This window comes from Leuresthes tenuis, unplaced genomic scaffold, assembly GCF_036924035.1.
Source record: "Leuresthes tenuis unplaced genomic scaffold, fLeuTen1.0.hap1 SCAF_19, whole genome shotgun sequence".
NCBI lineage: Eukaryota > Metazoa > Chordata > Actinopteri > Atheriniformes > Atherinopsidae > Leuresthes > Leuresthes tenuis.
In genome coordinates, this window is record NW_027325373.1 from 774,932 (window position 1) to 801,224 (window position 26,293).

The 26,293-nt window shown below is 45.4% G+C and overlaps 3 protein-coding genes across 8 annotated transcripts in view; 1 reads left to right on the forward strand and 2 right to left on the reverse strand.

Moving 5' to 3' along the window:
• slc4a5b (solute carrier family 4 member 5b) overlaps positions 1-10,536 on the forward strand; it is a 44,205-nt gene extending 33,669 nt beyond the window's left edge. For 2 of the 5 annotated variants that reach the window (XM_072372066.1, XM_072372069.1), the window contains 8 exons: positions 505-666; positions 828-1,006; positions 1,122-1,194; positions 1,277-1,345; positions 2,067-2,240; positions 2,545-2,709; positions 3,892-3,983; positions 4,362-5,147. In XM_072372066.1, the coding sequence (XP_072228167.1) occupies positions 505-666; positions 828-1,006; positions 1,122-1,194; positions 1,277-1,345; positions 2,067-2,240; positions 2,545-2,709; positions 3,892-3,983; positions 4,362-4,368 (921 nt within the window). In that variant the 3' untranslated portion in view covers positions 4,369-5,147. Of the gene's footprint in view, positions 1-504; positions 667-827; positions 1,007-1,121; positions 1,195-1,276; positions 1,346-2,066; positions 2,241-2,544; positions 2,710-3,891; positions 3,984-4,361; positions 5,148-10,080 lie in introns of those variants that run through there. The other 3 variants (XR_011909072.1, XM_072372067.1, XM_072372068.1) reach the window with 3 other exon arrangements.
• Positions 10,537-10,823: 287 nt separating this feature from the next.
• Positions 10,824-12,588, reverse strand: LOC140276774 (polyubiquitin-B-like). The gene is made up of 2 exons (XM_072371575.1): positions 12,482-12,588; positions 10,824-11,738 (listed from the first exon to the last, which is right to left on the reverse strand). Exon 2 carries the CDS (start codon positions 11,729-11,731, stop codon positions 11,042-11,044), a length of 690 nt encoding a protein of 229 aa, XP_072227676.1. The 5' UTR covers positions 11,732-11,738; positions 12,482-12,588; the 3' UTR covers positions 10,824-11,041.
• Positions 12,589-23,183: 10,595 nt separating this feature from the next.
• sez6l (seizure related 6 homolog (mouse)-like) overlaps positions 23,184-26,293 on the reverse strand; it is an 86,721-nt gene continuing 83,611 nt past the window's right edge. Inside the window, exons 16-17 of one of the 2 annotated variants that reach the window (XM_072371504.1) lie at positions 25,698-25,800; positions 23,184-24,210 (exon numbers count right to left, since the gene is read on the reverse strand). In XM_072371504.1, the coding sequence (XP_072227605.1) occupies positions 24,181-24,210; positions 25,698-25,800 (133 nt within the window). In that variant the 3' untranslated portion in view covers positions 23,184-24,180. Of the gene's footprint in view, positions 24,214-25,697; positions 25,801-26,293 lie in introns of both variants that reach the window. The other variant, XM_072371503.1, reaches the window with a different exon arrangement.

A 26,293-nucleotide genomic window follows, 5' to 3' on the forward strand; every position in this document is an offset into this window, starting at 1 on the left:
CCTGCATCTGACGGAGCTTTAACCTTCATCTGATGGAGCTTTAACCTGCATCTGATGGAGCTTTAACCTGCATCTGATGGAGCTTTAACCAAACTTTGTGTGGTTTAAACCCCTCCCTGCTGATGGAGCTTTAAGCTGCATCTGATGGAGCTTTAACCTGCATCTGATGGAGCTTTAAGCTGCATCTGATGGAGCTTTAACCTGCATCTGATGGAGCTTTAAGCTGCATCTGATGGAGCTTTAACCTGCATCTGATGGAGCTTTAACCTGCATCTGATGGAGCTTTAACCTGCATCTGATGGAGCTTTAACCAAACTCTGTGTGGTTTAACCCGTTCCCTGCTGATGGAGCTTTAACCTGCATCTGATGGAGCTTTAAGCTGCATCTGATGGAGCTTTAACCAAACTCTGTGTGGTTTAACCCGTTCCCTGCTGCCTGCTGACAGGCTGGCTGTGCAGCTCAGGCAGTCTGTGTTCCTCACTCATTCATGTTTGTGTGGTGCAGCCGACGCGCTCTGACCGGGGCTGGTTGGTGCTGCCCTTTGGGAAGAACCCCTGGTGGTGGTATGTGGCCAGCTTCGTCCCGGCTCTGCTCGTCACCATCCTCATCTTCATGGACCAGCAGATCAGCGCTGTCATCGTCAACCGGAAAGAGAACAAGCTGAAGGTCTGCAAACAGAAAAGGAGTTTCAGTGTAGCTGAGTGGAGCTCCATGCTACGTTCTTTATGACTGATCAGGAGGGTGCAGAACATATCTCTGGGGTGTATTATCTGTAAAATGGGAACAAACTCCATTTGCTGACCTGTGAGCTTCCTGTCCTCCTGCAGAAAGGCTGTGGCTACCACCTGGATCTGTTCTGGGTGGGCGTGCTGATGGCGTTGTGCTCCTTCATGGGCCTGCCGTGGTACGTAGCCGCCACCGTCATCTCCATCGCCCACATCGACTCCCTGAAGATGGAGAGCGAGAGCAGCGCCCCCGGAGAGCAGCCGCAGTTCCTCGGAGTCCGGTGAGCGACATCTTCCAGAGAAAGAAGAGATTCCTGCAGATAAATGCAGTGAAACTGTCCAGTTTGTGGTTCTGCTGCTGATAACTGAAAGATGTTGTGTTCATGATGCCCTCAGAGAGCAGCGGCTGACGGGCATTCTGGTGTTCGTTCTGACCGGACTCTCAGTCTTCCTCGCTCCTGTGCTTCAGGTCAGTGTCATCATGCTTTCTCCTTCACATCAGCTCCTCTGTGAGCCCCGCCTTTAATGCTCTGCTGCTCTGACCCATTCAGTACATCCCGATGCCGGTCCTCTACGGAGTCTTCCTCTACATGGGGGTGGCCTCTCTGAGTGGCATCCAGGTAAACTCAGTTCAACCCGTTGGGATAAACACTTTGAATACATTCAGAGAAACTAACTCTAAAATGCATCTGATTTTTACATTTGAAGCATTTCAAACTGCATTTGACCCTCCAGATGAAGGCATTTGTGTTAAATTAAAGGCCAACCTAAGAAATAACGCTTAAAACAAACCAAAAAGCAAGTCAGATAGTGAGTGAAGCATCAAGTAGGAGCATGAACACCCTGCTGCCCCATGAAGGGACTCACTTTTACATCATTTAACGCTTCAGAGCGACTTTTCTTCAGCTTTGGACACCAAAGGAAACGCTGCTTCTGTCTCAGAGACACCAGAGCTTTGAACCTCAGAGTGAGCCTGGTTCTCTCCAGCAGCTGAACAGACCTTTCAGATAGCAGCTGGAACATCTTCAGAGAAGCAGCCCAGTTTCCTCCTGTAGGCCCTGCAGAACCTGCAGAACCTGCAGAAGCTGCAGAACCTGCAGAACCTGCAGAAGCTGCAGAACCTGCAGAACCTGCAGAACCTGCAGAAGCTGCAGAACCTGCAGAACCTGCAGAACCTGCAGAAGCTGCAGAACCTGCAGAAGCTGCAGAAGCTGCAGAACCTGCAGAACCTGCAGAAGCTGCAGAACCTGCAGAAGCTGCAGAACCTGCAGAACCTGCAGACCGGGACGTGTCCCACGTCTGAAAGCCTGATTCTGACGACCTGCTGTCTGCCTGTTGCAGTTCTGGGAGCGTATGAAGCTGTATCTGATGCCGCCCAAACACCAGCCCGACTTCTCCTTCCTGCGACACGTCCCCCTGAGGCGGGTCCACCTTTTCACCCTGGTCCAGATCGTCTGTCTGGCCGTGCTGTGGATCCTGAAGTCCACCTTCCTGGCCATCATCTTCCCAGTGATGGTGAGTTCCTCTGTTTGATCGTCTCAGTTCCATCTGCAGCCTCTGACAGACTAACAGAAAAGGATGTTAGTTCAGTAAATAGATGGATTCGTTGTGAAGCCTCCGTATTTCAGCAGCCTTCCAGAGATAATGAGCAGACAGCCGAGGTCATGGAGCAGCTCCCGTTTCTTCTTCTTGCTTCCACACTGAACCGGTGCAGACGCTTCTCCCGGACCGGCTCAGACAGACAGATTTAAACGCTCTTGGTCAGAATCTGGAAACACGTCCCTGTTCTCAGCTGTCGGTTGCTTTTCCCTGAGTGCAGATTCTGGGTCTGATGGTTGTGCGGAAGCTGCTGGATCTGATCTTCTCACAGCATGACCTGGCCTGGCTGGACGACATCCTGCCAGACAAAGACAAGAAGAAGAAGGAAGACGAGAAGAAGAAGAAGAAGGAGAAGAAGGCAGCTGAGCCGGAGAGCGACGAGGAGGTGAGGAAATGGGATAACCGCCCTGTGGCCATGTCTGCTGCATCGCTCCAGAGCTTCATATCTGTTTAAATGTGTGTCACTGCTTCTGCTGAGGATCTGTCGCTGCTGGCTAATACTGTGCGTTTCTCCTCTTTGTTTCAGTGTTGCTGAAAAGGCACTGTATCACTCTTACTTTGTCTCCCCGTCCTCCCTCAGCCTCCCCCCACCTTCCTGCTCTGTAGAAACCTCTGCTTGCTTATTTGTGCCCATCGAAGGCTGCTTGTAATCTCTGTTTCTGCTGCTGCTGAAGCTCTTGAACCTGGTCTTTAAGTTAATTTAAATCTCTGCTTTCTGTTCTCTGATGGAGAGCAGAACCTTAAAAGGTTCTGTGGCAGTAACAGACCCAGAGGAAGTGCTTTTAAAGGTTCTGTGGCAGTAACAGACCCAGAGGAAGTGCTTTTAAAGGTTCTGTGGCAGTAACAGACCCAGAGGAAGTGTTTTTAAAGGTTCTGTGGCAGTAACAGACCCAGAGGAAGTGTTTTTAAAGGTTCTGTGGCAGTAACAGACCCAGAGGAAGTGCTTTTAAAGGTTCTGTGGCAGTAACAGACCCAGAGGAAGTGCTTTTAAAGGTTCTGTGGCAGTAACAGACCCAGAGGAAGTGCTTTTAAAAGGTTCTGTGGCAGTAACAGACCCAGAGGAAGTGTTTTTAAAGGTTCTGTGGCAGTAACAGACCCAGAGGAAGTGCTTTTAAAGGTTCTGTGGCAGTAACAGACCCAGAGGAAGTGCTTTTAAAGGTTCTGTGGCAGTAACAGACCCAGAGGAAGTGTTTTTAAAGGTTCTGTGGCAGTAACAGACCCAGAGGAAGTGCTTTTAAAGGTTCTGTGGCAGTAACAGACCCAGAGGAAGTGCTTTTAAAGGTTCTGTGGCAGTAACAGACCCAGAGGAAGTGCTTTTAAAGGTTCTGTGGCAGTAACAGACCCAGAGGAAGTGTTTTTAAAGGTTCTGTGGCAGTAACAGACCCAGAGGAAGTGTTTTTAAAGGTTCTGTGGCAGTAACAGACCCAGAGGAAGTGCTTTTAAAGGTTCTGTGGCAGTAACAGACCCAGAGGCTGCATCAGCCTTCCCTGCAGGAGCATTAATGCACTTTAACAGGTTCAGATCCCTTGAGATTCAGTTCTCCCTGCATGCTTCCTCTGCCCCTCAGCCCAGCTGCTCTGCCCCCCCCCCAGTGAAGGTCCCTATGGAGGCCATAAAGCCCCAGCCAGACCCCCCCCACCTTAACCCCTCCACCTGTGAGTGAGTACACCGACCATCTCCTCCACCTGTTGTTGTGTCAGCAGCACTCGAGTTTCCTGCTGTGAATAAATCTGTAAAAGTATCGATATTTATTGATATTTATTGATATTTATGGATAAAGATGATATTTAATGATAAAGATGATATTTATTGATATTTATTGATATTTAATAAAGCTGATATTTATTGATAGTTATTGATAAATCTCTGGTTATATGAGAGGGAGCATTACTGACTGTTTATTTTCAGACAGATTAGACTGAATGTCAGTGTTTTGGTGGATCTAATGCTGTTTTTGTGTGTTTGTGTGTGTATTCACGTGCATGCTTGCTGTGTTGTGCCGTGCACGTGCTTTCTCTGCGTCTGTGTTCCCTACAGGAGATGAACCCTTACGCCACAGTCACGTCCGATCAAAATGAGCTTGACCGCAGGTACTGTGTGCTGAAACTGCACGTCCCCTTCAGTGATCTGATATGTCCGCCTGCCTGGGACCACACTTCCAGACCAGCAGACACATAGTTACTCTCTCAGCTGCTGCATCTCTGCTATTATATGTACAGGATGGAGGCTGCAGACTGGGTTTTTTCATTGTTTTTACTCGTGCACAGTAGAGTTAAAGTAGAGCCAGTTCCCTCTGTGCAGGATATGCTGATTGAATTTTATCGGTCAGCACTTTTCAAAGTGTGGCCCTGTGAAACTTTTAGATCCACCTCATTTTATCCCTGCGTGAGTAAAGTCAACCTGTTGTGTGAAAGCTTTCATTTTAAATCTAACTCTTTTATTCTCCCTCATGTCTTAAAGTGGCTTAGATCCAATCACACCTTGCATGAATACACTGATAAGCTTCTCCACTCTGGAGAAAAGCTCTTTCAGACATGAGATAAATAACTTCAGACATTAAAGTGTTGTATTATGAAACATGTGATCCCACATAATAATTCAGATTACTGTGACAGTAAAGCAGATCGAAGCAGCTGAAAATATCATGTTTGACCTTTTCCTTATAAATAACTTTACTGTCAACTTTCTAAAGTGCAACTTACTGTTTATTTTACTCCACAAAGCAGCTAATCAGCATAAGAACAAGAGTAATCCATGAAAAAAGACCAACAAACAGGCCGATTTTAGGAGGAAATGAGGAAAAAAGGTATTAACTGAAGTGAAATAAAAACGTGGCTGAGCACATCTCCATCGTCTCAGAAAGCTAAACCCTGCATGTAAAACTGCTTCAGGTTCCTCACCTGTCAGGTTAACCCACCGCCGCTGCATCAGGTGACTGCTGCAGATCTGTGCTGCGTTCAAGGTGTAGGAGTCACGACAGCCGACAGATTACAGCCTCCAAATGTTACTGAAACGCACCACAGGGGGGGGTCAGGTGAAATCAGCATGTTCAGTGATTAAAACAGAGGCTTGAACCAAAGAAGAGACGCCGCCAGCTGATCCAGATTCTGACCGGAGAGCTGCAACCAACAGACCAGACAGAGAGCAGCAAAGCAGTAGTAGAGACTCACACCTGCTGTCAAACAAGATGATATGAGCCTTCTGTTTGTCTGTGTTTGCACTCAGCTAACAGCGCTCTGTCAAGCCAAACCCTGAGAGGCGTCTGAGCTCTGATCTGACTGTACTTGATGTTTTTAATGTAGATCCTGGTATGTGTGGACACTTAGAATCACTTATTTCAGCCTCAGCATGTGCATATCCTGCATTAGCTGCTGATAGAAACAGCATCTGTTACTTTGATTATGTTCCTGCTGGCTCGATGCAAACAGTGTAGTCATCTCTGGAATTAGGACACAAAACAAAGTTGAATAAAGCTTTTAATTATTGTTTGTGAGGCCGTCAGATCAGTTTAGTTCTCCTTTTAGCAGCCGAGGGACCAGAGAAGTGTAGCGGGACAGATGTTGGTCGTGCCTCCAGGATAACGCCGCTGTTTCATCACCTTCCAGTTCACACCCAGACTCACTGATTCCATGGTTTATGCTGCGAAAACACCACTTTCCTGCTTTCAAACTGAAGACAACAGGGCGATCAGTGTCAAACTAAGCACGATCGAAGCTGTAGAGTTGTTTCTCGTCATGTTTCAGCTGTTTGGTCGAATGCTGCACACATGTGTATTTGCTCCATAATATATGAAGTATTGGCTCGGTTTCAGTGGAAGGGAGTATGATTATTTTCTTTTTTCAGATGGATAAACCCCTTCACAGTAGATCACATTAGAGTCGCAGTAGATCACAGTCGAGTCGCAGTAGATCACAGTCGAGTCGCAGTAGATCACAATCGAGTTGCAGTAGATCACATTAGAGTCGCAGTAGAACAGAGTCGAGTCGCAGTAGATCACAGTCGAGTCGCAGTAGATCACAGTCGAGTCGCAGTAGATCACATTAGAGTCGCAGTAGAACAGAGTCGAGTCGCAGTAGATCACAGTCGAGTCGCAGTAGATCACAGTCGAGTCGCAGTGGATCACAGTCGAGTCGCAGTAGATCACATTAGAGTCGCAGTAGATCACATTAGTCGAAGTAGATCACATTAGTCGCAGTAGATCACAATCGAGTTGCAGTAGATCACATTAGAGTCGCAGTAGAACAGAGTCGAGTCGCAGTAGATCACAGTCGAGTCGCAGTAGATCACAGTCGAGTCGCAGTAGATCACAATCGAGTTGCAGTAGATCACATTAGAGTCGCAGTAGAACAGAGTCGAGTCGCAGTAGATCACAGTCAAGTCGCAGTAGATCACAGTCGAGTCGCAGTAGATAACAATCGAGTTGCAGTAGATCACATTAGAGTTGCAGTAGAACAGAGTCGAGTCGCAGTAGATCACCGTCGAGTCGCAGTGGATCACAGTCGAGTCGCAGTAGATCACAGTCGAGTCGCAGTGGATCACAATCGAGTTGCAGTAGATCACATTAGAGTCGCAGTAGATCAGTCGAGTCGCAGTAGATCACAGTCAAGTCGCAGTAGATCACAGTCGAGTCGCAGTAGATCACAGTAGATCACAATCGAGTTGCAGTAGTTCACATTAGAGTCGCAGTAGATCACATTTGAGTCGCAGTAGATCACATTTGAGTCACAGTAGATAACAGTCAAGTCGCAGTAGATCACAGTCGAGTCACAGTAGATCACAGTCAAGTCGCAGTAGATCAGTCAAGTCGCAGTAGATCACAGTCGAGTCGCAGTAGATCACAGTAGATCACAGTCAAGTCGCAGTAGATCACAGTCGAGTCGCAGTAGATCACAGTCGAGTCGCAGTAGATCACAGTAGATCAGTCGAATCGCAGTAGATCACAGTCGAGTCGCAGTAGATCACAGTCGAGTCGCAGTAGATCACATTAGAGTCGCAGTAGATCACAGTCGAGTCGCAGTAGATCACATTAGAGTCGCAGTAGATCACATTAGTGTCGCAGTAGATCACAGTCGAGTCGCAGTAGATCACAGTAGATCACAATCGAGTTGCAGTAGATCACATTAGAGTCGCAGTAGAACAGAGTCGAGTCGCAGTCAGAGTCGAGTCGCAGTAGATCACAGTAGAGTCGCAGTAGATCAGTCGAGTCGCAGTAGATCACAGTCAAGTCGCAGTAGATCACAGTCGAGTCACAGTAGATCACAGTCAAGTCGCAGTAGATCAGTCGAGTCGCAGTAGATCACAGTAGATCACAGTCAAGTCGCAGTAGATCACAGTCGAGTCGCAGTAGATCACAGTCGAGTCGCAGTAGATCAGTCAAGTCGCAGTAGATCACAGTAGATCACAGTCGAGTCGCAGTAGATCACAGTCGAGTCGCAGTAGATCACAATCGAGTTGCAGTAGATCACATTAGAGTCGCAGTAGATCAGTCGAGTCGCAGTAGATCACAATCGAGTTGCAGTAGATCACATTAGAGTCGCAGTAGATCACATTTGAGTCACAGTAGATCACAGTCAAGTCGCAGTAGATCACAGTCAAGTCGCAGTAGATCACACTAGATCACAGTCGAGTCGCAGTAGATCACAGTAGATCAGTCAAATCTCAGTAGATCACAGTCGAGTCGCAGTAGATCACAGTCGAGTCGCAGTAGATCACAGTAGATCACAGTCAAGTCGCAGTAGATCACATCAGTCGCAGTAGATCACAGTCAAGTCGGAGTAGATCACATCAGTCGCAGTAGATCACAGTAGATCACAGTCGAATCACAGTAGATCACATTAGAGTCGCAGTAGATCACAATAGATCAGTAGAGTCGCAGTAGATCACAGTCGAGTCGCAGTAGATCACAGTCGACTCGCAGTAGATCACAATAGATCAGTCGAGTCGCAGTAGATCACAGTCGAGTCGCAGTAGATCAGTCGAATCGCAGTAGATCACAGTAGATAACAGTCGACTCGCAGTAGATCCCAATAGATCGCAGTCGAGTCGCAGTAGATCACAATAGATCAGTAGAGTCGCAGTAGATCACATTAGAGTCGCAGTAGATCACAGTAGATCACATTAGAGTCGCAGTAGATCACAGTAGATCACTAACCTAACCCAGGTGCTGTCCTCGCAGCGTTAGTTCCATCCCATCGACCCGCTTTAACTGGTTTACGACACACTCTGAAGCAAAGGCTTTGAAATGAGCACATCGGTCCGAACGGGAAGTTTGTTTTATACCATAACGTCTAAAATACACCTGAGGGCTGCTCCTCCAGTTCCCTTCACCTGGGAGCAGACCTTCTCTGAGGGTCTCATTTAACCTCTTTCCATCCTCGGAGGCCCAGAGCTGACCACAGCCAGCCTGCCTGGGCCTCCAGGAGTCCAGCTGCCAGTCTGAGATGCTGTCAGACAGCAGGATTTCAGGTTGTTAGGTTTTTGGCTCCTGTTTCACAGCAGCAGCTTTCCCACAAAGGTGCCCTCTGTGGTGCAGTTATTGATCCCTCTGAAGTTAGTGATTATTGGAACATATGAATGAAACAGTGGCATTGGAGAAACCTTCTGAGCCTCTTAAAACCTAAAGAAAAGCATTAAAGCTCAGCTCCTCCTTCCCTTTGCAGTCCTGCAGCAGGTGTTTTTACACAGCTCCGAACAGCAGCTCATCTCTCAGGATCGAGCAGTTTGCAACATGTTGGGCTTTGCTTTTGGCTTCTTTACTTTCTCCCACTTCATGGTGTCAACAGAAGGAACATTATTAGAGATGTTTTACACTTTGGACTCAGAGCTCACATCTTCTACTTCATGATATTTAGCTCTTGGGTGGCTGATTTCTCAGCAGAACAAAGGCTTTTAGTACATCTTGGTGGTACTTTGTTCTGGTGTCAGTCTTTTACCTTTACAGCTACACTGTGAGTAATACCTGGAGAGCAGCGCCCTCTGCAGGCCAAACACATTAAACTGAGAAAAGCTTCAGTAGAAATGAAAATGTTTTGGTTTTACTGCAACGCTGCACCTTCACTACTGTAAATTACTACAATCAAGCATAATTGTACTGGACTCTGAGGCTCAGCCGGCTTCTTTTTAGAGTCTAACATCCATTAAATCTTCCCTTTTAGTTCATCTCCTTCTGGACGCCCTCAGACTGACATATAATGTGATGAATTACTCAGATATACGATGAAATACTGTGAGAAATGTGTGTATTTAACCTTTCAGCAGTTCCCCAGCCTGGATACAACAGATCTGCAGCTGTATTTTAGGAGTCAGTAGATTCATCAGCATGAAACTGGAGTTCTTATCTGCTCTTATAATCCAGCTGGGATGCGATGTTCAGCCTGAACACAGCTGCAGTGTCAGGGGCAGCTGTCAGACTTCCTCTTTCTGCTTTATTCAGATATTTGGTTGATCTACGATCAGTTATTCATTCACTGGTTATATTTAAAACTATCAGTGACTTTTATGTGGAGCTCAGTCAGTTAATGAGAAAATCACTGGTTCCTGCTTTTATGAGCCAGTAAATCTTCTTTAGACACATATTGATTTAGAACTGGTTGTTAATTGGTTGCATCGCACTTTAATGCTCCCTTGTGGGCAGATTTCTCTTTAAACTTAGGCTGCAGCTTCTTGCAGGACGTCTGCTCTGCTTTAAGCTCCTAATGAAGTGGAAACTGATGTGTGTGAGATGGAGTAAAACTGTCCCACCAACACTGTTCCCCAGCATCACTCTGCACCTGAAGATCTCCTGCCCCCCCTCACCTGCACACTCCCTGATGAGCCTGGCCCCTGTGGACCCTCTGTCACAGCGGCCGCTACGCCACCCCCTGCCTCCGGTCAGCATCCGGGTGGAGTCAGACAGCGAGGAGTCTGGCTTCTTCTCCAAACAGCAGCACCACCTGTACGCCCCTCAGGAGCCGCCTGAAACACACAGGGACTGCAGCGGAAAGCCCAACTTCAGCGACTCCTGTGCAGAAACCACTCTGTAAACACCTGCCTCACGTCTCAGCTCCACCCTGAACTGTCACAGCTGGAATGAAGTATTCTCTCAGCTCTTTAAACCTGTAGAAACAACCAAACTGTTAATGAATGCATGAACCCCCCCTCCTGTTGCTCATCAGCTTTGTTTTCCCTCTTTAAACGGTAGAGATGACTTACTTGCCCATGTACTCTGGATGTAAAGCCCTGAAAATATGGAATAAAACATTTAAAATCTGATGGTTTTAACTAAACTTCTGATCACTCATTGTGGAAAGATCAGAAAATGTTTAAAAGTGAATTCAGAACCAGTTCAACCCCAGAGGGATTTAAATCCTTTACTTTCAGGTGTAAACATGACCGACAGTAAAGCTCCTGCTGTTCGGTCACTTTAAAGCTGAAGAGTTAAACACTTAAATGAGGTGAAAACAGTCTGTTAACAAGCTGCTGAAACATGAAATGAGACCCAGAGGACTTTGAGCAGCCTTTTTATTTGCTTCAACACATCTTTCCACACCATGACACCCAGGTCTCACTTTGATAACCGAAACTCACCAACTTTGAATACTTTAAACATTTTAAATGCAAATTTGTTTTTACTGAACTGAAAAATTAGCAAAAACTCCAAAAAGCTAAATTCAGGAATGCTCGAACTTTATTAACAAGAGGAATGAGTGACAGCGAATCGAAGGTGAGCTTTCAGCAGCTTAGTTCCCCCCCCTCAGCCGGAGCACCAGGTGGAGGGTGGACTCCTTCTGGATGTTATAGTCAGAGAGGGTGCGGCCATCTTCCAGCTGTTTCCCAGCAAAGATCAGCCTCTGCTGGTCTGGGGGGATGCCTTCTTTGTCCTGGATTTTGGCCTTGACGTTCTCAATGGTGTCACTTGGCTCGACCTCTAGGGTGATGGTCTTACCGGTCAGGGTTTTCACAAAGATCTGCATGCCCCCCCTCAGCCGGAGCACCAGGTGCAGGGTGGACTCCTTCTGGATGTTGTAGTCTGAAAGGGTGCGGCCATCTTCCAGCTGTTTGCCAGCAAAGATCAGCCTCTGCTGGTCAGGAGGGATGCCTTCTTTATCCTGGATTTTGGCCTTGACGTTCTCAATGGTGTCACTGGGTTCCACTTCTAGGGTGATGGTCTTACCGGTCAGGGTCTTGACAAAGATCTGCATGCCCCCCCTCAGCCGGAGCACCAGGTGGAGGGTGGACTCCTTCTGGATGTTGTAGTCTGAAAGGGTGCGGCCATCTTCCAGCTGTTTGCCAGCAAAGATCAGCCTCTGCTGGTCTGGGGGGATGCCTTCTTTGTCCTGGATTTTGGCCTTGACGTTCTCAATGGTGTCACTGGGCTCGACCTCTAGGGTGATGGTCTTACCGGTCAGGGTCTTGACAAAGATCTGCATCTTGACACTAGAGAATATAGAAAATAAAGTCTGGTTATAATAATTATCAGTTCACACACCTGAGAGGCCATGAGTGTTTGTTTTTCCTAAAAATGATAATTAATCGCAGTTGTTTGCTGGTGACATTAGCATAATATCTGAATACTGCTTCGTCAGCACGCAGCTGGAACCCAGCTGGCACTGAACGTCACTCAGCTACGTCACTGAACTACGTCAGTACGCTGACGTTGCAGTTCGAGTCATCACCGCCAGTTCGAGCAAAAAGCCTCAAGGTAGCAGCCATATTTAACTGCTTGATAAAAAATAAAACTAGAAGTTTGAGGGGAGCTGAAGTTGTTCCGAATTGTTGCTCGTTTGTCAGGCCAAACAGAGCAGCTAGCAAGTCGTGAAGCTAATCAGCTAATGTTGCTAACGTAACCGGAAACTGCATCAAACGGCCGGCGTTTTCTCGCCGTTACTTGACCATAAACACCCCATCCATCCTGGTTTAAACATTCTTATCAAATTGAAACTTAAATAAATATTGATTGTCGTGAATAAATATAACTAAAGAGGGGAGGGGCTCCAGTGTTAGCCGAGACCCTTAATTAGCTTACCGAGAGGCCCCGTTAGCTGACGTAGCTAATAATTCGATTAAAAAATAATAAAATAAATAATAATAATGTAGCTTCTTCGCAAAAATATCAACAACGACAAAATAGGTTAGTTTATAGTTGATACGACGTCTTTAAAACGTCTCAAATTACTTACAAGCAAATTGTTTCCACCGGTGTTTAACGAACGTCGCACAGGATCCGGTCGGCTTTTAACGTACAGAGCGCTGCGCAGCAGCTTTTATACTCAGCACCTGGTATCCTTCCGCTGCTCCAACTGGTGGAACTATAGAATATAGTTATCTCCAAAAACACAGCGGAACGCTTCTGATACCGATTATAAAACAAGTTAAATAAAAACCAAATAAATAAAAACATACTTGCAAACAAAAACTTTGAGAAGTAACGCTGGGATTTGATAAAAGTGGTAAAAATCACGTGACTGTAGACGTTGCCGTAAAATAGACGTAAAATATTTTATAATTAATAACTTAAATCTTATAATTAAATATTACTTCATTCCAACATTATTCCAACATTTTCAGAGCAGGGGAACATACTAATATAATCATTATTTATACTTGTAGTATGACTATTTGGAATTATGAGCTAAAACACCAACAAATGAATAAGACATTGAAATTAAATTGGGATTATATGTTCAGGTTTTACTGTATTCTTAGTTGTGAAGCCCAGCCTGAATCATTTAATTATAACCTTTCATTGTGGAATATTTAAATCAAATTCTGACTTCTTAAACATCACAGACTGCTGGTCTATAATTACCAAGTGATGAGGAAATGTAATGACCTCTGTATCTGCCACATTTCTTTGTCTTAGACAAACAAAAGCTTAACTAGTCAATACATGACACAATGCTTATGAACCTTCTCAGTGGGATAAAACCTATTGATTATAAGGCTGATAACAGATGTTTGGCCTTGGTTTGATTAACTCAGCCTTTTATCTGAAGGGAATATTCTTCTATCTGAGAGCTTTTGTTTGATTTAAGGCTTCTTGGTGCCACAAAGAATGCTTTGGAATGAGCTCATGATAGATTGTGAAGATTACAGGCACACAAAGCACAGCCACAAAGGTCAAAGGGCGTAAAGTCCAGGGCCTCAGTTTGAAGTGATGACATTCGTTGTTGGAATGTCAATCAAACAATCAGAAACAGAAGCAAAGCAATGTGACAAAAACACAAAAAAATGAGATGCAAAGCAGTCAGAAAGAGCGACGACAGCAAAAAGCCCAGAAAGAGACACACAAACAAGCACAATGAACACAAATACAATACAAAGAGACAACAAAGAACCAGAAAATGATGCAAACATCACAAATGAGGAGAACTTACTGAGATACAAGAGGTAAAAAGTCATGAAAACACTGGAGAAATAACCACAAAGACAGCAAAAAGACAAGCTCGAGTCATAAATGAGCTAAAAAGTCATGAAAACACTGGAGAAATAACCACAAAGACAGCAAAAAGACAAGCTCGAGTCATAAATGAGCTAAAAAGTCATGAAAACACTGGAGAAATAACCACAAAGACAGCAAAAAGACAAGCTCGAGTCATAAATGAGCTAAAAAGTCATGAAAACACTGGAGAAATAACCACAAAGACAGCAAAAAGACAAGCTCGAGTCATAAATGAGCTAAAAAGTCATGAAAACACTGGAGAAATAACCACAAAGACAGCAAAAAGACAAGCTCGAGTCATAAATGAGCTAAAAAGTCATGAAAACACTGGAGAAATAACCACAAAGACAGCAAAAAGACAAGCTCGAGTCATAAATGACCTCAGAAAGATTCAAACAACAATGATTCAGAAAGAACTGAAAACCAGATTTAAAAAGATGCAACAGAATCAGAAAGTTTGACTCAGACGGTCTTTGTTGTCTTTGTTCAATCCTCCGAACGACGCCCAGCTTCCTGCTGCGGTTACACTTTAGATTCTGTTCATTCTGCAAAGAATATCATTCAGATGGAGTTTGAGATCAGCTATGGTCAGCTATGAAAGTGGAGAATTTAGTAAAAACTAAACTCACAATAAGCTGGAAATGACCTCCTGAAGATTTTAATTCACTGAGTTTCTTTCTGGAACTCTGCTCTATGTTGGAAAAGTGTCCAAAGAAATGAAATTCAAGCTTCCATCTGTATCTGATCCAGTAACTTTGACAGATGGGACGAGTTTGACCCGTGCAGTTAGCTGTTGTAATATCGATTGTCTCTTTTTGTTGCAGCACTAATTATGTTTCTCTCTGGAAAACACCACGAACACAGCATTAAATCAGCCTCTGTGAACACTTTTTGCTTCATTAAACTTGTGTGTGGGCACAGAGTTTCATCAGAGGGATGAATATCATCAAGCATCTGGTTAAAAGCTTCTCAAGAGCTGTGTTAAACACGGCCAGAAAGTCTCAGGAAATTGCTATCGTGGCAGGAAGCCTGATACTGCTGTTTGCTGACAGAAGGAGTCAGTGGGACATTAAAGCTGGTTGGAGGTGCTGAAATGCTGCTGGGCAGGACTGTATTTGGAGGGTTAGTCCAAAGAAAAGTTATTATTATGCAGATTCAGAACTTTACGTTGTGTTATTTAGGTTTTATGATCAGTTTGGTCTTATATCTGCAGGGCTCTATGCTATGCTATATGTTAGCGTCTCCTTTTACATTAATAATGTTGAACATTCGATTTTTACATATTTGTTAAATATTCATCAGGTTTCTGAATACATTTACAAGCGTACACAGACTATTATTCAGAGATAGAAGCTACTTTGCCAGAAGCCTCAGCTCCAGGTTATAAATGTGTAACAGGTTTCATTCTGTTAGCAGACATCAGTCACTTTTATATTCCTCACAGGGACAGAAAAAGCCAAAGTGCAAACAAGAGACAGTATCAAGAGAGGAATGACACCAAGGGAGACTTTTCTTACATAAGTAACTCATATTAGCACACAGTGAAAGGGCCAAAGACTCCTGAGCACTCTGCAGGTATCAGGGAGCGAGTCGGCTGACTCAAGCCACTGATTTAACCAACAATAAACCAGAACCGAGCGCCCAGTGGTGGCGAATGAAAGTGCTTCATCATTCTATGCAACTGATGTATCCAAGGCAGCTGCTTACTGGATCATCTGCGGTCTGTCATCAAGTCAAAGAATCAATACATATGGTGATTTTATCAGGAATTCCCATAAAGATCAAATACATCTGTAAAAGCAAGAGATTTTTAGTTTCTGGGAGCAGCCACAGGCGGCAGTAAAGTCAGGAGTGAACTAAACATAAGAGAATATGAGCTAATACAACCCAATCCTATTAGCTTTGGCAAACTAGTAACCAAAGCAGTTCAGTTTGGTTGTTTTTCTTGTTGTTAGCCTCTCTAATGCTAGTCATTAGCCTCTCTAAAGCTAGTCATTAGCCTCTCTAATGCTAGTCATTAGCCTCTCTAATGCTAGTCATTAGCCTCTCTAATGCTAGTCATTAGCCTCTCTAATGCTAGTCATTAGCTTCCAGTCGCTGATAAAGGTCTGTTGCTGCGTTGGGTGGCAAAACTTTACTAAAGTTAAATGTTGTTGCACCAAATTAAGTTACTGTTGGACCGCATCTTGTGTGAACTTTAAGTGAATAAACTGTGCTGCAGCGTCCCAGAGTTGGGCTAAAAGTGGCTGTAATTCGGTAGAAAAAGTAGTTCCCCGAAGTGGAAACAACCTGTGAGGAGGAAAATCAACAAAACTGTGGTGGACATCCCAAAGAGGAGAGAGATCTTCATCAGAAAGGACTTTAATTATCCTGTATATGGTATCTGGGAAGATGCTGGTCAGTCAGGTGAAATCGTTCCATGGCAGCGAAGCTCATCATTTCAATAAAGTCATTTTCCATCCTCTGTAAAACACCTCATGCAACGTCAACCTTTTGCACATCAGTCACAGCTTTGTTCTGTTTTACTTAACTGTTTAAAACATGGAAATCCTTCTATTTCCACCAAAGCTTCACAGATTCAACAGATTACTGTTGATGTCTAATGAAATATGTGTGATTCTGATAAAAGTGCAGTTTATTCTCCAAAAAAAAAGGAAAACATACATTTATTAAGCTCTGAAGAGACATGGAAGAAGAAATAAATACTCATCAAAACCTCTGTGTTTACAAATCATTTTTTGTACTTTTTATTCAAGTTTTACTGTTTATTTTGGGAAACTGTTAACATTCGTTTTCTCATAATGAAAATGTACATTTATCGATCTGCATAAAACATCACATGTACAGTACATCAAAATAAATACATCATCTGGTGGGTTGATCGAATTCGCACCTGAACATCGATCGGTTTACTACAGCTACGCTATTCACATCTGCAACAAGTTTTATTTTGCTCTTTAATCGTCAGCCGGTCCAGACCTGGGGACTCCAGGGCCAGTCTATGATAGTCCATCAATCTAACTACATGGGAAATAAGACAACAGCACTGCCCTGGCCCTGAAGCCATGGAGGAAACACCACTCAACTACAGCTACAGCCAGAAAAGGACCGAGTAAAAACCCTGGAAGGTGACAGCAGGCAGGAGAGAGTTTGGGGACGTCCAAAGGAAGCGATTATCTCCTCTCAGGTATCGGTTTGAGAGGGTGACTCATGAATGTGGATGGAAAGAAACAAAGAAACCTCCCACTTTGCTGCTTTAGCACTGAACTGCAGTCCTTCCATCCTCCGAGAATTAGCCAGACCTTGATAACCATGGAAACGGCAGGAGACTTTGTGTTAGAGTCACCATAAGAAGCACACTTTATGCTTTGCTGCACCAGTACACGATCTGTGGCCCAACAGGGACAAAAAGGGGATTTAAAGTGTGGAAATGAGCGCTTTGGGGGGGTCAGCTTCTCTAAAGATCTCCTGTGAGTGGAAACAGGTAAATATCTGTGAGCATTAAACATTTCCAGGTATTTCAGGGCAGCTTTAAGAGAAAAAAATCACAGATATGAACCAAACTATTCTTTGAAGATTCGTAAAACTTCATAACCTGAAATAAATGATTTCTGTCAGATCAAGTTGAGGAAAAAACACGGAGCCACCTTGTAATTAGCTTTTCTGAAGCGAAACGCTCTGAACTTAAAGGAAGTCTCATGATAAAACTGTTCTTAGACCCGGTTTCACCTGCTGATTGGCAGGAAACGTGGCCCCAAAGAGGAAGGTGTCCATGGAAACAGTGGAAAGGATTATAAAACTCATTCCTGGAGGTGAGGTGGAGGGTTGGATGTTCCCCGTCAGCTGCTCTGACATTTAGAGCAAGAAAAGAAAATGAGAAGGTGGTAAAAGGTCAAAGAGTCGGGACCGAATCTGTTAGCCCGGTTCTGTCAGTGGAAGCAGAAGAACAACGAGTCCATGAGTCCAGGACTCTGTTCTCCTTCCATCTCTGATGATATGGGCTGATGTAAAGGACCAGAGGAGGTGTTCAGGTGGACTCTGTTCTCCTTCCATCTCTGATGATATGGGCTGATGTAAAGGACCAGAGGAGGTGTTCAGGTGGACTCTGTTCTCCTTCCATCTCTGATGATATGGGCTGATGTAAAGGACCAGGGGAGATGTTCAGGTGGACTCTGTTCTCCTCCCATCTCTGATGATATGGGCTGATGTAAAGGACCAGAGGAGGTGTTCAGGTGGACTCTGTTCTCCTTCCATCACTGATGATATGGGCTGATGTAAAGGACCAGAGGAGGTGTTCAGGTGGACTCTGTTCTCCTTCCATCTCTGATGATATGGGCTGATGTAAAGGACCAGAGGAGATGTTCAGGTGGACTCTGTTCTCCTTCCATCTCTGATGATATGGGCTGATGTAAAGGACCAGAGGAGGTGTTCAGGTGGACTCTGTTCTCCTTCCATCTCTGATGATATGGGCTGATGTAAAGGACCAGGGGAGATGTTCAGGTGGACTCTGTTCTCCTCCCATCTCTGATGATATGGGCTGATGTAAAGGACCAGGGGAGGTGTTCAGGTGGACTCTGTTCTCCTTCCATCTCTGATGATATGGACTGATGTAAAGGACCAGGGGAGGTGTTCAGGTGGACTCTGTTCTCCTTCCATCTCTGATGATATGGGCTGATGTAAAGGACCAGAGGAGGTGTTCAGGTGGACTCTGTTCTCCTTCCATCAGGGATGATATGGGCTGATGTAAAGGACCAGGGGAGGTGTTCAGGTGGACTCTGTTCTCCTTCCATCTCTGATGATATGGACTGATGTAAAGGACCAGAGGAGGTGTTCAGGAGGACTCTGTTCTCCTTCCATCTCTGATGATATGGGCTGATGTAAAGGACCAGGGGAGATGTTCAGGTGGACTCTGTTCTCCTCCCATCTCTGATGATATGGGCTGATGTAAAGGACCAGGGGAGGTGTTCAGGTGGACTCTGTTCTCCTTCCATCTCTGATGATATGGACTGATGTAAAGGACCAGAGGAGGTGTTCAGGAGGACTCTGTTCTCCTTCCATCACTGATGATATGGGCTGATGTAAAGGACCAGAGGAGGTGTTCAGGTGGACTCTGTTCTCCTTCCATCTCTGATGATATGGGCTGATGGAAAGGACCAGAGGAGGTGTTCAGGTGGACTCTGTTCTCCTTCCATCTCTGATGATATGGGCTGATGTAAAGGACCAGAGGAGATGTTCAGGTGGACTCTGTTCTCCTTCCATCTCTGATGATATGGGCTGATGTAAAGGACCAGAGGAGGTGTTCAGGTGGACTCTGTTCTCCTTCCATCAGGGATGATATGGGCTGATGTAAAGGACCAGAGGAGGTGTTCAGGTGGACTCTGTTCTCCTTCCATCAGGGATGATATGGGCTGATGTAAAGGACCAGAGGAGGTGTTCAGGTGGACTCTGTTCTCCTTCCATCTCTGATGATATGGACTGATGTAAAGGACCAGAGGAGGTGTTCAGGAGGACTCTGTTCTCCTTCCATCACTGATGATATGGGCTGATGGAAAGGACCAGAGGAGATGTTCAGGTGGACTCTGTTCTCCTTCCATCTCTGATGATATGGGCTGATGTAAAGGACCAGAGGAGGTGTTCAGGTGGACTCTGTTCTCCTTCCATCAGGGATGATATGGGCTGATGTAAAGGACCAGAGGAGGTGTTCAGGTGGACTCTGTTCTCCTTCCATCTCTGATGATATGGGCTGATGTAAAGGACCAGAGGAGGTGTTCAGGTGGACTCTGTTCTCCTTCCATCTCTGATGATATGGGCTGATGTAAAGGACCAGAGGAGGTGTTCAGGTGGACTCTGTTCTCCTTCCATCTCTGATGATATGGGCTGATGTAAAGGACCAGAGGAGGTGTTCAGGTGGACTCTGTTCTCCTTCCATCTCTGATGATATGGGCTGATGTAAAGGACCAGAGGAGGTGTTCAGGTGGACTCTGTTCTCCTTCCATCTCTGATGATATGGGCTGATGTAAAGGACCAGAGGAGGTGTTCAGGTGGACTCTGTTCTCCTTCCATCTCTGATGATATGGGCTGATGTAAAGGACCAGAGGAGGTGTTCAGGTGGACTCTGTTCTCCTTCCATCTCTGATGATATGGGCTGATGTAAAGGACCAGAGGAGATGTTCAGGAGGACTCTGTTCTCCTTCCATCTCTGATGATATGGGCTGATGTAAAGGACCAGAGGAGGTGTTCAGGTGGACTCTGTTCTCCTTCCATCTCTGATGATATGGGCTGATGTAAAGGACCAGAGGAGGTGTTCAGGTGGACTCTGTTCTCCTTCCATCTCTGATGATATGGGCTGATGTAAAGGACCAGAGGAGGTGTTCAGGTGGACTCTGTTCTCCTTCCATCTCTGATGATATGGGCTGATGTAAAGGACCAGAGGAGGTGTTCAGGTGGACTCTGTTCTCCTTCCATCTCTGATGATATGGGCTGATGTAAAGGACCAGAGGAGGTGTTCAGGTGGACTCTGTTCTCCTTCCATCTCTGATGATATGGGCTGATGTAAAGGACCAGAGGAGGTGTTCAGGTGGACTCTGTTCTCCTTCCATCTCTGATGATATGGGCTGATGTAAAGGACCAGAGGAGGAGTTCAGGTGGACTCTGTTCTCCTTCCATCTCTGATGATATGGGCTGATGTAAAGGACCAGAGGAGGAGTTCAGGTGGACTCTGTTCTCCTTCCATCTCTGATGATATGGGCTGATGTAAAGGACCAGAGGAGGTGTTCAGGTGGACTCTGTTCTCCTTCCATCAGGGATGATATGGGCTGATGTAAAGGACCAGAGGAGGTGTTCAGGTGGACTCTGTTCTCCTTCCATCTCTGATGATATGGGCTGATGTAAAGGACCAGAGGAGGTGTTCAGGTGGACTCTGTTCTCCTTCCATCTCTGATGATATGGGCTGATGTAAAGGACCAGAGGAGGTGTTCAGGTGGACTCTGTTCTCCTTCCATCTCTGATGATATGGGCTGATGTAAAGGACCAGAGGAGGAGTTCAGGTGGACTCTGTTCTCCTTCCATCTCTGATGATATGGGCTGATGTAAAGGACCAGAGGAGGTGTTCAGGTGGACTCTGTTCTCCTTCCATCTCTGATGATATGGGCTGATGTAAAGGACCAGAGGAGGTGTTCAGGTGGACTCTGTTCTCCTTCCATCAGGGATGATATGGGCTGATGTAAAGGACCAGAGGAGGTGTTCAGGTGGACTCTGTTCTCCTTCCATCAGGGATGATATGGGCTGATGTAAAGGACCAGAGGAGGTGATCTGTGACCTGCTGCACAGGGAAGCTGGAGCCCGACAGATGAAGGATGTTTTTAATCAGTGAATTCAAGCTGTCAGAAAAGACAAAGGAGCTGAAACAAACTACTAAAAGTAACATTTTGCTTTGTGATTCCATCATTTCTTCTTCTACTTGATCTGACAAAAAAAAAATCCTTCAATGAAACAATCATATTTAACCTTTTTTTATAGTTTCTGTCAGATAAAATAATGCAGCTGAATGAAGAGTGATGAGTTTACTGAGGCTTTCCTTGCTGATGCAGACAGATGCACCACCTGAAGTGGACCTGTCTGCTTAGAGGTTCGTCCACAGAGTTTGGCGTCGTAAGCTGGATCTTTACAGGTTTTCCACAGAGTTTAGCGTCGTAAACTGGATCTTTACAGGTTTTCCACAGAGTTTAGCGTCGTAAGCTGGATCTTTACAGGTTTTCCACAGAGTTTGGCGTCGTAAGCTGGATCTTTACAGGTTTTCCACAGAGTTTAGCGTCGTAAGCTGGATCTTTACAGGTTTTCCACAGAGTTTGGTGTCGTAAGCTGGATCTTTACAGGTTTTCCACAGAGTTTAGCATCGTAAGCTGGATCTTTACAGGTTTTCCACAGAGTTTGGTGTCGTAAGCTGGATCTTTACAGGTTTTCCACAGAGTTTGGTGTCGTAAGCTGGATCTTTACAGGTTTTCCACAGAGTTTGGTGTCGTAAGCTGGATCTTTACAGGTTTTCCACAGAGTTTGGTGTCGTAAGCTGGATCTTTACAGGTTTTCCACAGAGTTTGGTGTCGTAAGCTGGATCTTTACAGGTTTTCCACAGAGTTTAGCGTCGTAAGCTGGATCTTTACAGGTTTTCCACAGAGTTTAGCGTCGTAAGCTGGATCTTTACAGATTTTCCACAGAGTTTAGCGTCGTAAGCTGGATCTTTACAGATTTTCCACAGAGTTTAGCGTCGTAAGCTGGATCTTTACAGGTTTTCCACAGAGTTTGGTGTCGTAAGCTGGATCTTTACAGGTTTTCCACAGAGTTTAGCGTCGTAAGCTGGATCTTTACAGGTTTTCCACAGAGTTTGGTGTCGTAAGCTGGATCTTTACAGGTTTTCCACAGAGTTTAGCGTCGTAAGCTGGATCTTTACAGGTTTTCCACAGAGTTTAGCGTCGTAAGCTGGATCTTTACAGGTTTTCCACAGAGTTTAGCGTCGTAAGCTGGATCTTTACAGGTTTTCCACAGAGTTTGGTGTCGTAAGCTGGATCTTTACAGGTTTTCCACAGAGTTTAGCGTCGTAAGCTGGATCTTTACCGGTTTTCCACAGAGTTTGGTGTCGTAAGCTGGATCTTTACAGGTTTTCCACAGAGTTTAGCGTCGTAAGCTGGATCTTTACAGGTTTTCCACAGAGTTTGGTGTCGTAAGCTGGATCTTTACAGGTTTTCCACAGAGTTTTATGTCGTAAGCTGGATCTTTACAGGTTTTCCACAGAGTTTGGTGTCGTAAGCTGGATCTTTACAGGTTTTCCACAGAGTTTAGCGTCGTAAGCTGGATCTTTACAGGTTTTCCACAGAGTTTGGTGTCGTAAGCTGGATCTTTACAGGTTTTCCACAGAGTTTTATGTCGTAAGCTGGATCTTTACAGGTTTTCCACAGAGTTTAGCGTCGTAAGCTGGATCTTTACAGGTTTTCCACAGAGTTTAGCGTCGTAAGCTGGATCTTTACAGGTTTTCCACAGAGTTTGGCGTCGTAAGCTGGATCTTTACAGGTTTTCCACAGAGTTTAGCGTCGTAAGCTGGATCTTTACAGGTTTTCCACAGAGTTTGGTGTCGTAAGCTGGATCTTTACAGGTTTTCCACAGAGTTTAGCGTCGTAAGCTGGATCTTTACAGGTTTTCCACAGAGTTTAGCGTCGTAAGCTGGATCTTTACAGGTTTTCCACAGAGTTTGGCGTCGTAAGCTGGATCTTTACAGGTTTTCCACAGAGTTTGGCGTCATAAGCTGGATCTTTACAGGTTTTCCACAGAGTTTGGCGTCGTAAGCTGGATCTTTACAGGTTTTCCACAGAGTTTAGCGTCGTAAGCTGGATCTTTACAGGTTTTCCACAGAGTTTAGCGTCGTAAGCTGGATCTTTACAGGTTTTCCACAGAGTTTGGTGTCGTAAGCTGGATCTTTACAGGTTTTCCACAGAGTTTGGTGTCGTAAGCTGGATCTTTACAGGTTTTCCACAGAGTTTGGTGTCGTAAGCTGGATCTTTACAGGTTTTCCACAGAGTTTAGCGTCGTAAGCTGGATCTTTACAGGTTTTCCACAGAGTTTGGTGTCGTAAGCTGGATCTTTACAGGTTTTCCACAGAGTTTGGTGTCGTAAACTGGATCTTTACAGGTTTTCCACAGAGTTTAGCGTCGTAAGCTGGATCTTTACAGGTTTTCCACAGAGTTTAGCGTCGTAAGCTGGATCTTTACAGGTTTTCCACAGAGTTTGGTGTCGTAAACTGGATCTTTACAGGTTTTCCACAGAGTTTTGTGTCGTAAGCTGGATCTTTACAGGTTTTCCACAGATCGTGCCGCTTGTTTCCAGGTAAACTCTCAGGTAATTCATGTGTGTGAATGCAGGAAAAACAAAAAACAACCTTAGAATACATTTATGGGCGTATGTGGGGAAAATAATCTGACCATTAATCATATAAAACGGGTTCTGATTGAATCAGGTTCCAGGATTCTTCTAAACTGTGAACAATGAGGAGAACAGGAAGCAGTAAATGTTTTATGGCCTGGTTCTACATCCCTCCTGCTGCGTCCCGGACTCCTTCCCCCCTCCTTTACCTCCTGTTGGCCCAATTTAAAGCCAGCATCCTAATTCTCATCATGTGACACTCTCAGGTGATATGTGGCTCTTTCCCTCCCATCATGCCCCACTCGTCCATGTGCAACATCTACTTCCTCTTTGCTCTCCTCCTTCTCATCACGTCATCAGAAGCGTCACATCAGGGAGGAGAGAACAGGACTGGCGGCTGCATCTCATGGCAGAAGGGGCTGGACATCGTTAGTTGTATTTACATTGCCTCCTCCTGGGGGGGGCGGGTGGGGAAGATGAAGAGTTAGCACTCGGAGGCCGGTTCAGAAATGTCTTTTCAGAGGCTTCTCATATCGATACTTCGTATTCACGAGTGTCCTGCTGACAGGAGAGAGAAGGTGGGAGAGGGGTCAGAACCTCAGAGAGGCTGAATGAGCTCATGAACCTCAGGCTGAATGAGCTCATGAACCTCAGAGAGGCTGAATGAGCTCATGAACCTCAGAGAGGCTGAATGAGCTCATGAACCTCAGAGAGGCCGAATGAGCTCATGAACCTCAGAGAGGCCGAATGAGCTCATGAACCTCAGAGAGGCTGAATGAGCTCATGAACCTCAGAGAGGCCGAATGAGCTCATGAACCTCAGAGAGGCCGAATGAGCTCATGAACCTCAGGCCGAATGAGCTCATGAACCTCAGAGAGGCTGAATGAGCTCATGAACCTCAGAGAGGCCGAATGAGCTCATGAACCTCAGAGAGGCTGAATGAGCTCATGAACCTCAGAGAGGCTGAATGAGCTCATGAACCTCAGAGAGGCTGAAAGAGCTCCTGAACCTCAGAGAGGCTGAATGAGCTCATGAACCTCAGAGAGGCTGAATGAGCTCATGAACCTCAGAGAGGCTGAATGAGCTCATGAACCTCAGAGAGGCCGAATGAGCTCATGAACCTCAGGCCGAATGAGCTCATGAACCTCAGAGAGGCTGAATGAGCTCATGAACCTCAGAGAGGCTGAATGAGCTCATGAACCTCAGAGAGGCTGAATGAGCTCATGAACCTCAGAGGCTGAATGAGCATCATGAACCTCAGAGAGGCCGAATGAGCTCATGAACCTCAGAGAGGCTGAAAGAGCTCATGAACCTCAGAGAGGCTGAATGAGCTCATGAACCTCAGGCTGAATGAGCTCATGAACCTCAGAGAGGCCGAATGAGCTCATGAACCTCAGAGAGGCTGAATGAGCTCATGAACCTCAGAGAGGCCGAATGAGCTCATGAACCTCAGAGAGGCTGAATGAGCTCATGAACCTCAGAGAGGCTGAATGAGCTCATGAACCTCAGGCTGAATGAGCTCATGAACCTCAGAGAGGCTGAATGAGCTCATGAACCTCAGAGAGGCTGAATGAGTTCATGAACCTCAGAGAGGCTGAATGAGCTCATGAACCTCAGAGAGGCCGAATGAGCTCCTGAACCTCAGAGAGGCTGAATGAGCTCATGAACCTCAGAGAGGCTGAATGAGCTCATGAACCTCAGAGAGGCTGAATGAGCTCATGAACCTCAGAGAGGCTGAATGAGCTCATGAACCTCAGAGAGGCTGAATGAGCTCATGAACCTCAGAGAGGCTGAATGAGCTCATGAACCTCAGAGAGGCTGAATGAGCTCATGAACCTCAGAGAGGCTGAAAGAGCTCATGAACCTCAGAGAGGCTGAATGAGCTCATGAACCTCAGGCTGAATGAGCTCATGAACCTCAGAGAGGCTGAATGAGCTCATGAACCTCAGAGAGGCTGAATGAGCTCATGAACCTCAGAGAGGCTGAATGAGCTCATGAACCTCAGAGAGGCCGAATGAGCTCATGAGAAGTCACTGGATGCTTACTCCGGTCTCATAGAGCGGGTTGTCGAACTCCGTCTCCACAGTGATCTGTCGGTACGGGTGGGGATAGATCAGGGGCAGCCTCAGGTTGGAGTGATATCGGCACCTGTTGGGGGCAACCAAGGCAATTAAAACAGTTCATTTTAGCTCTGAAAGCAGCACCAACAGCGTTTTATCTCTAAATCATTTGAGGTTTAGCATCCAGACAGAATCAGCCACAAGTTAAAGGATTCATTTATTTATTGTTTCAGTTCAGCAGCAAAATATCTGACGGAGCTTCCAGTTTCCATCTGTTTTATTCAGGTTGTTGCCCAGAATCATTGGTCTGCATCGAGCCACTGAAACAACTGTTAAAGCTGCGTTTAACCTTTTAACCTCTGCAGGAAAATGTTTCCGATTTATTTTTGAGAAATAATAATCACTCAGTGAAATGTGTGTGAACTGAAATAACGTTTTAGTTTATGAAGGTTTAATTTATCTTTGATAAAACAGTGAAATGTTTGAACTGAAATAAATTAAACCAGTTTTAGAGACGGTTTATGAAGGTTTAATTTATCTTTGATAGAACTGAACGGTAGAGCAGGACGTTTAAGGGTTAA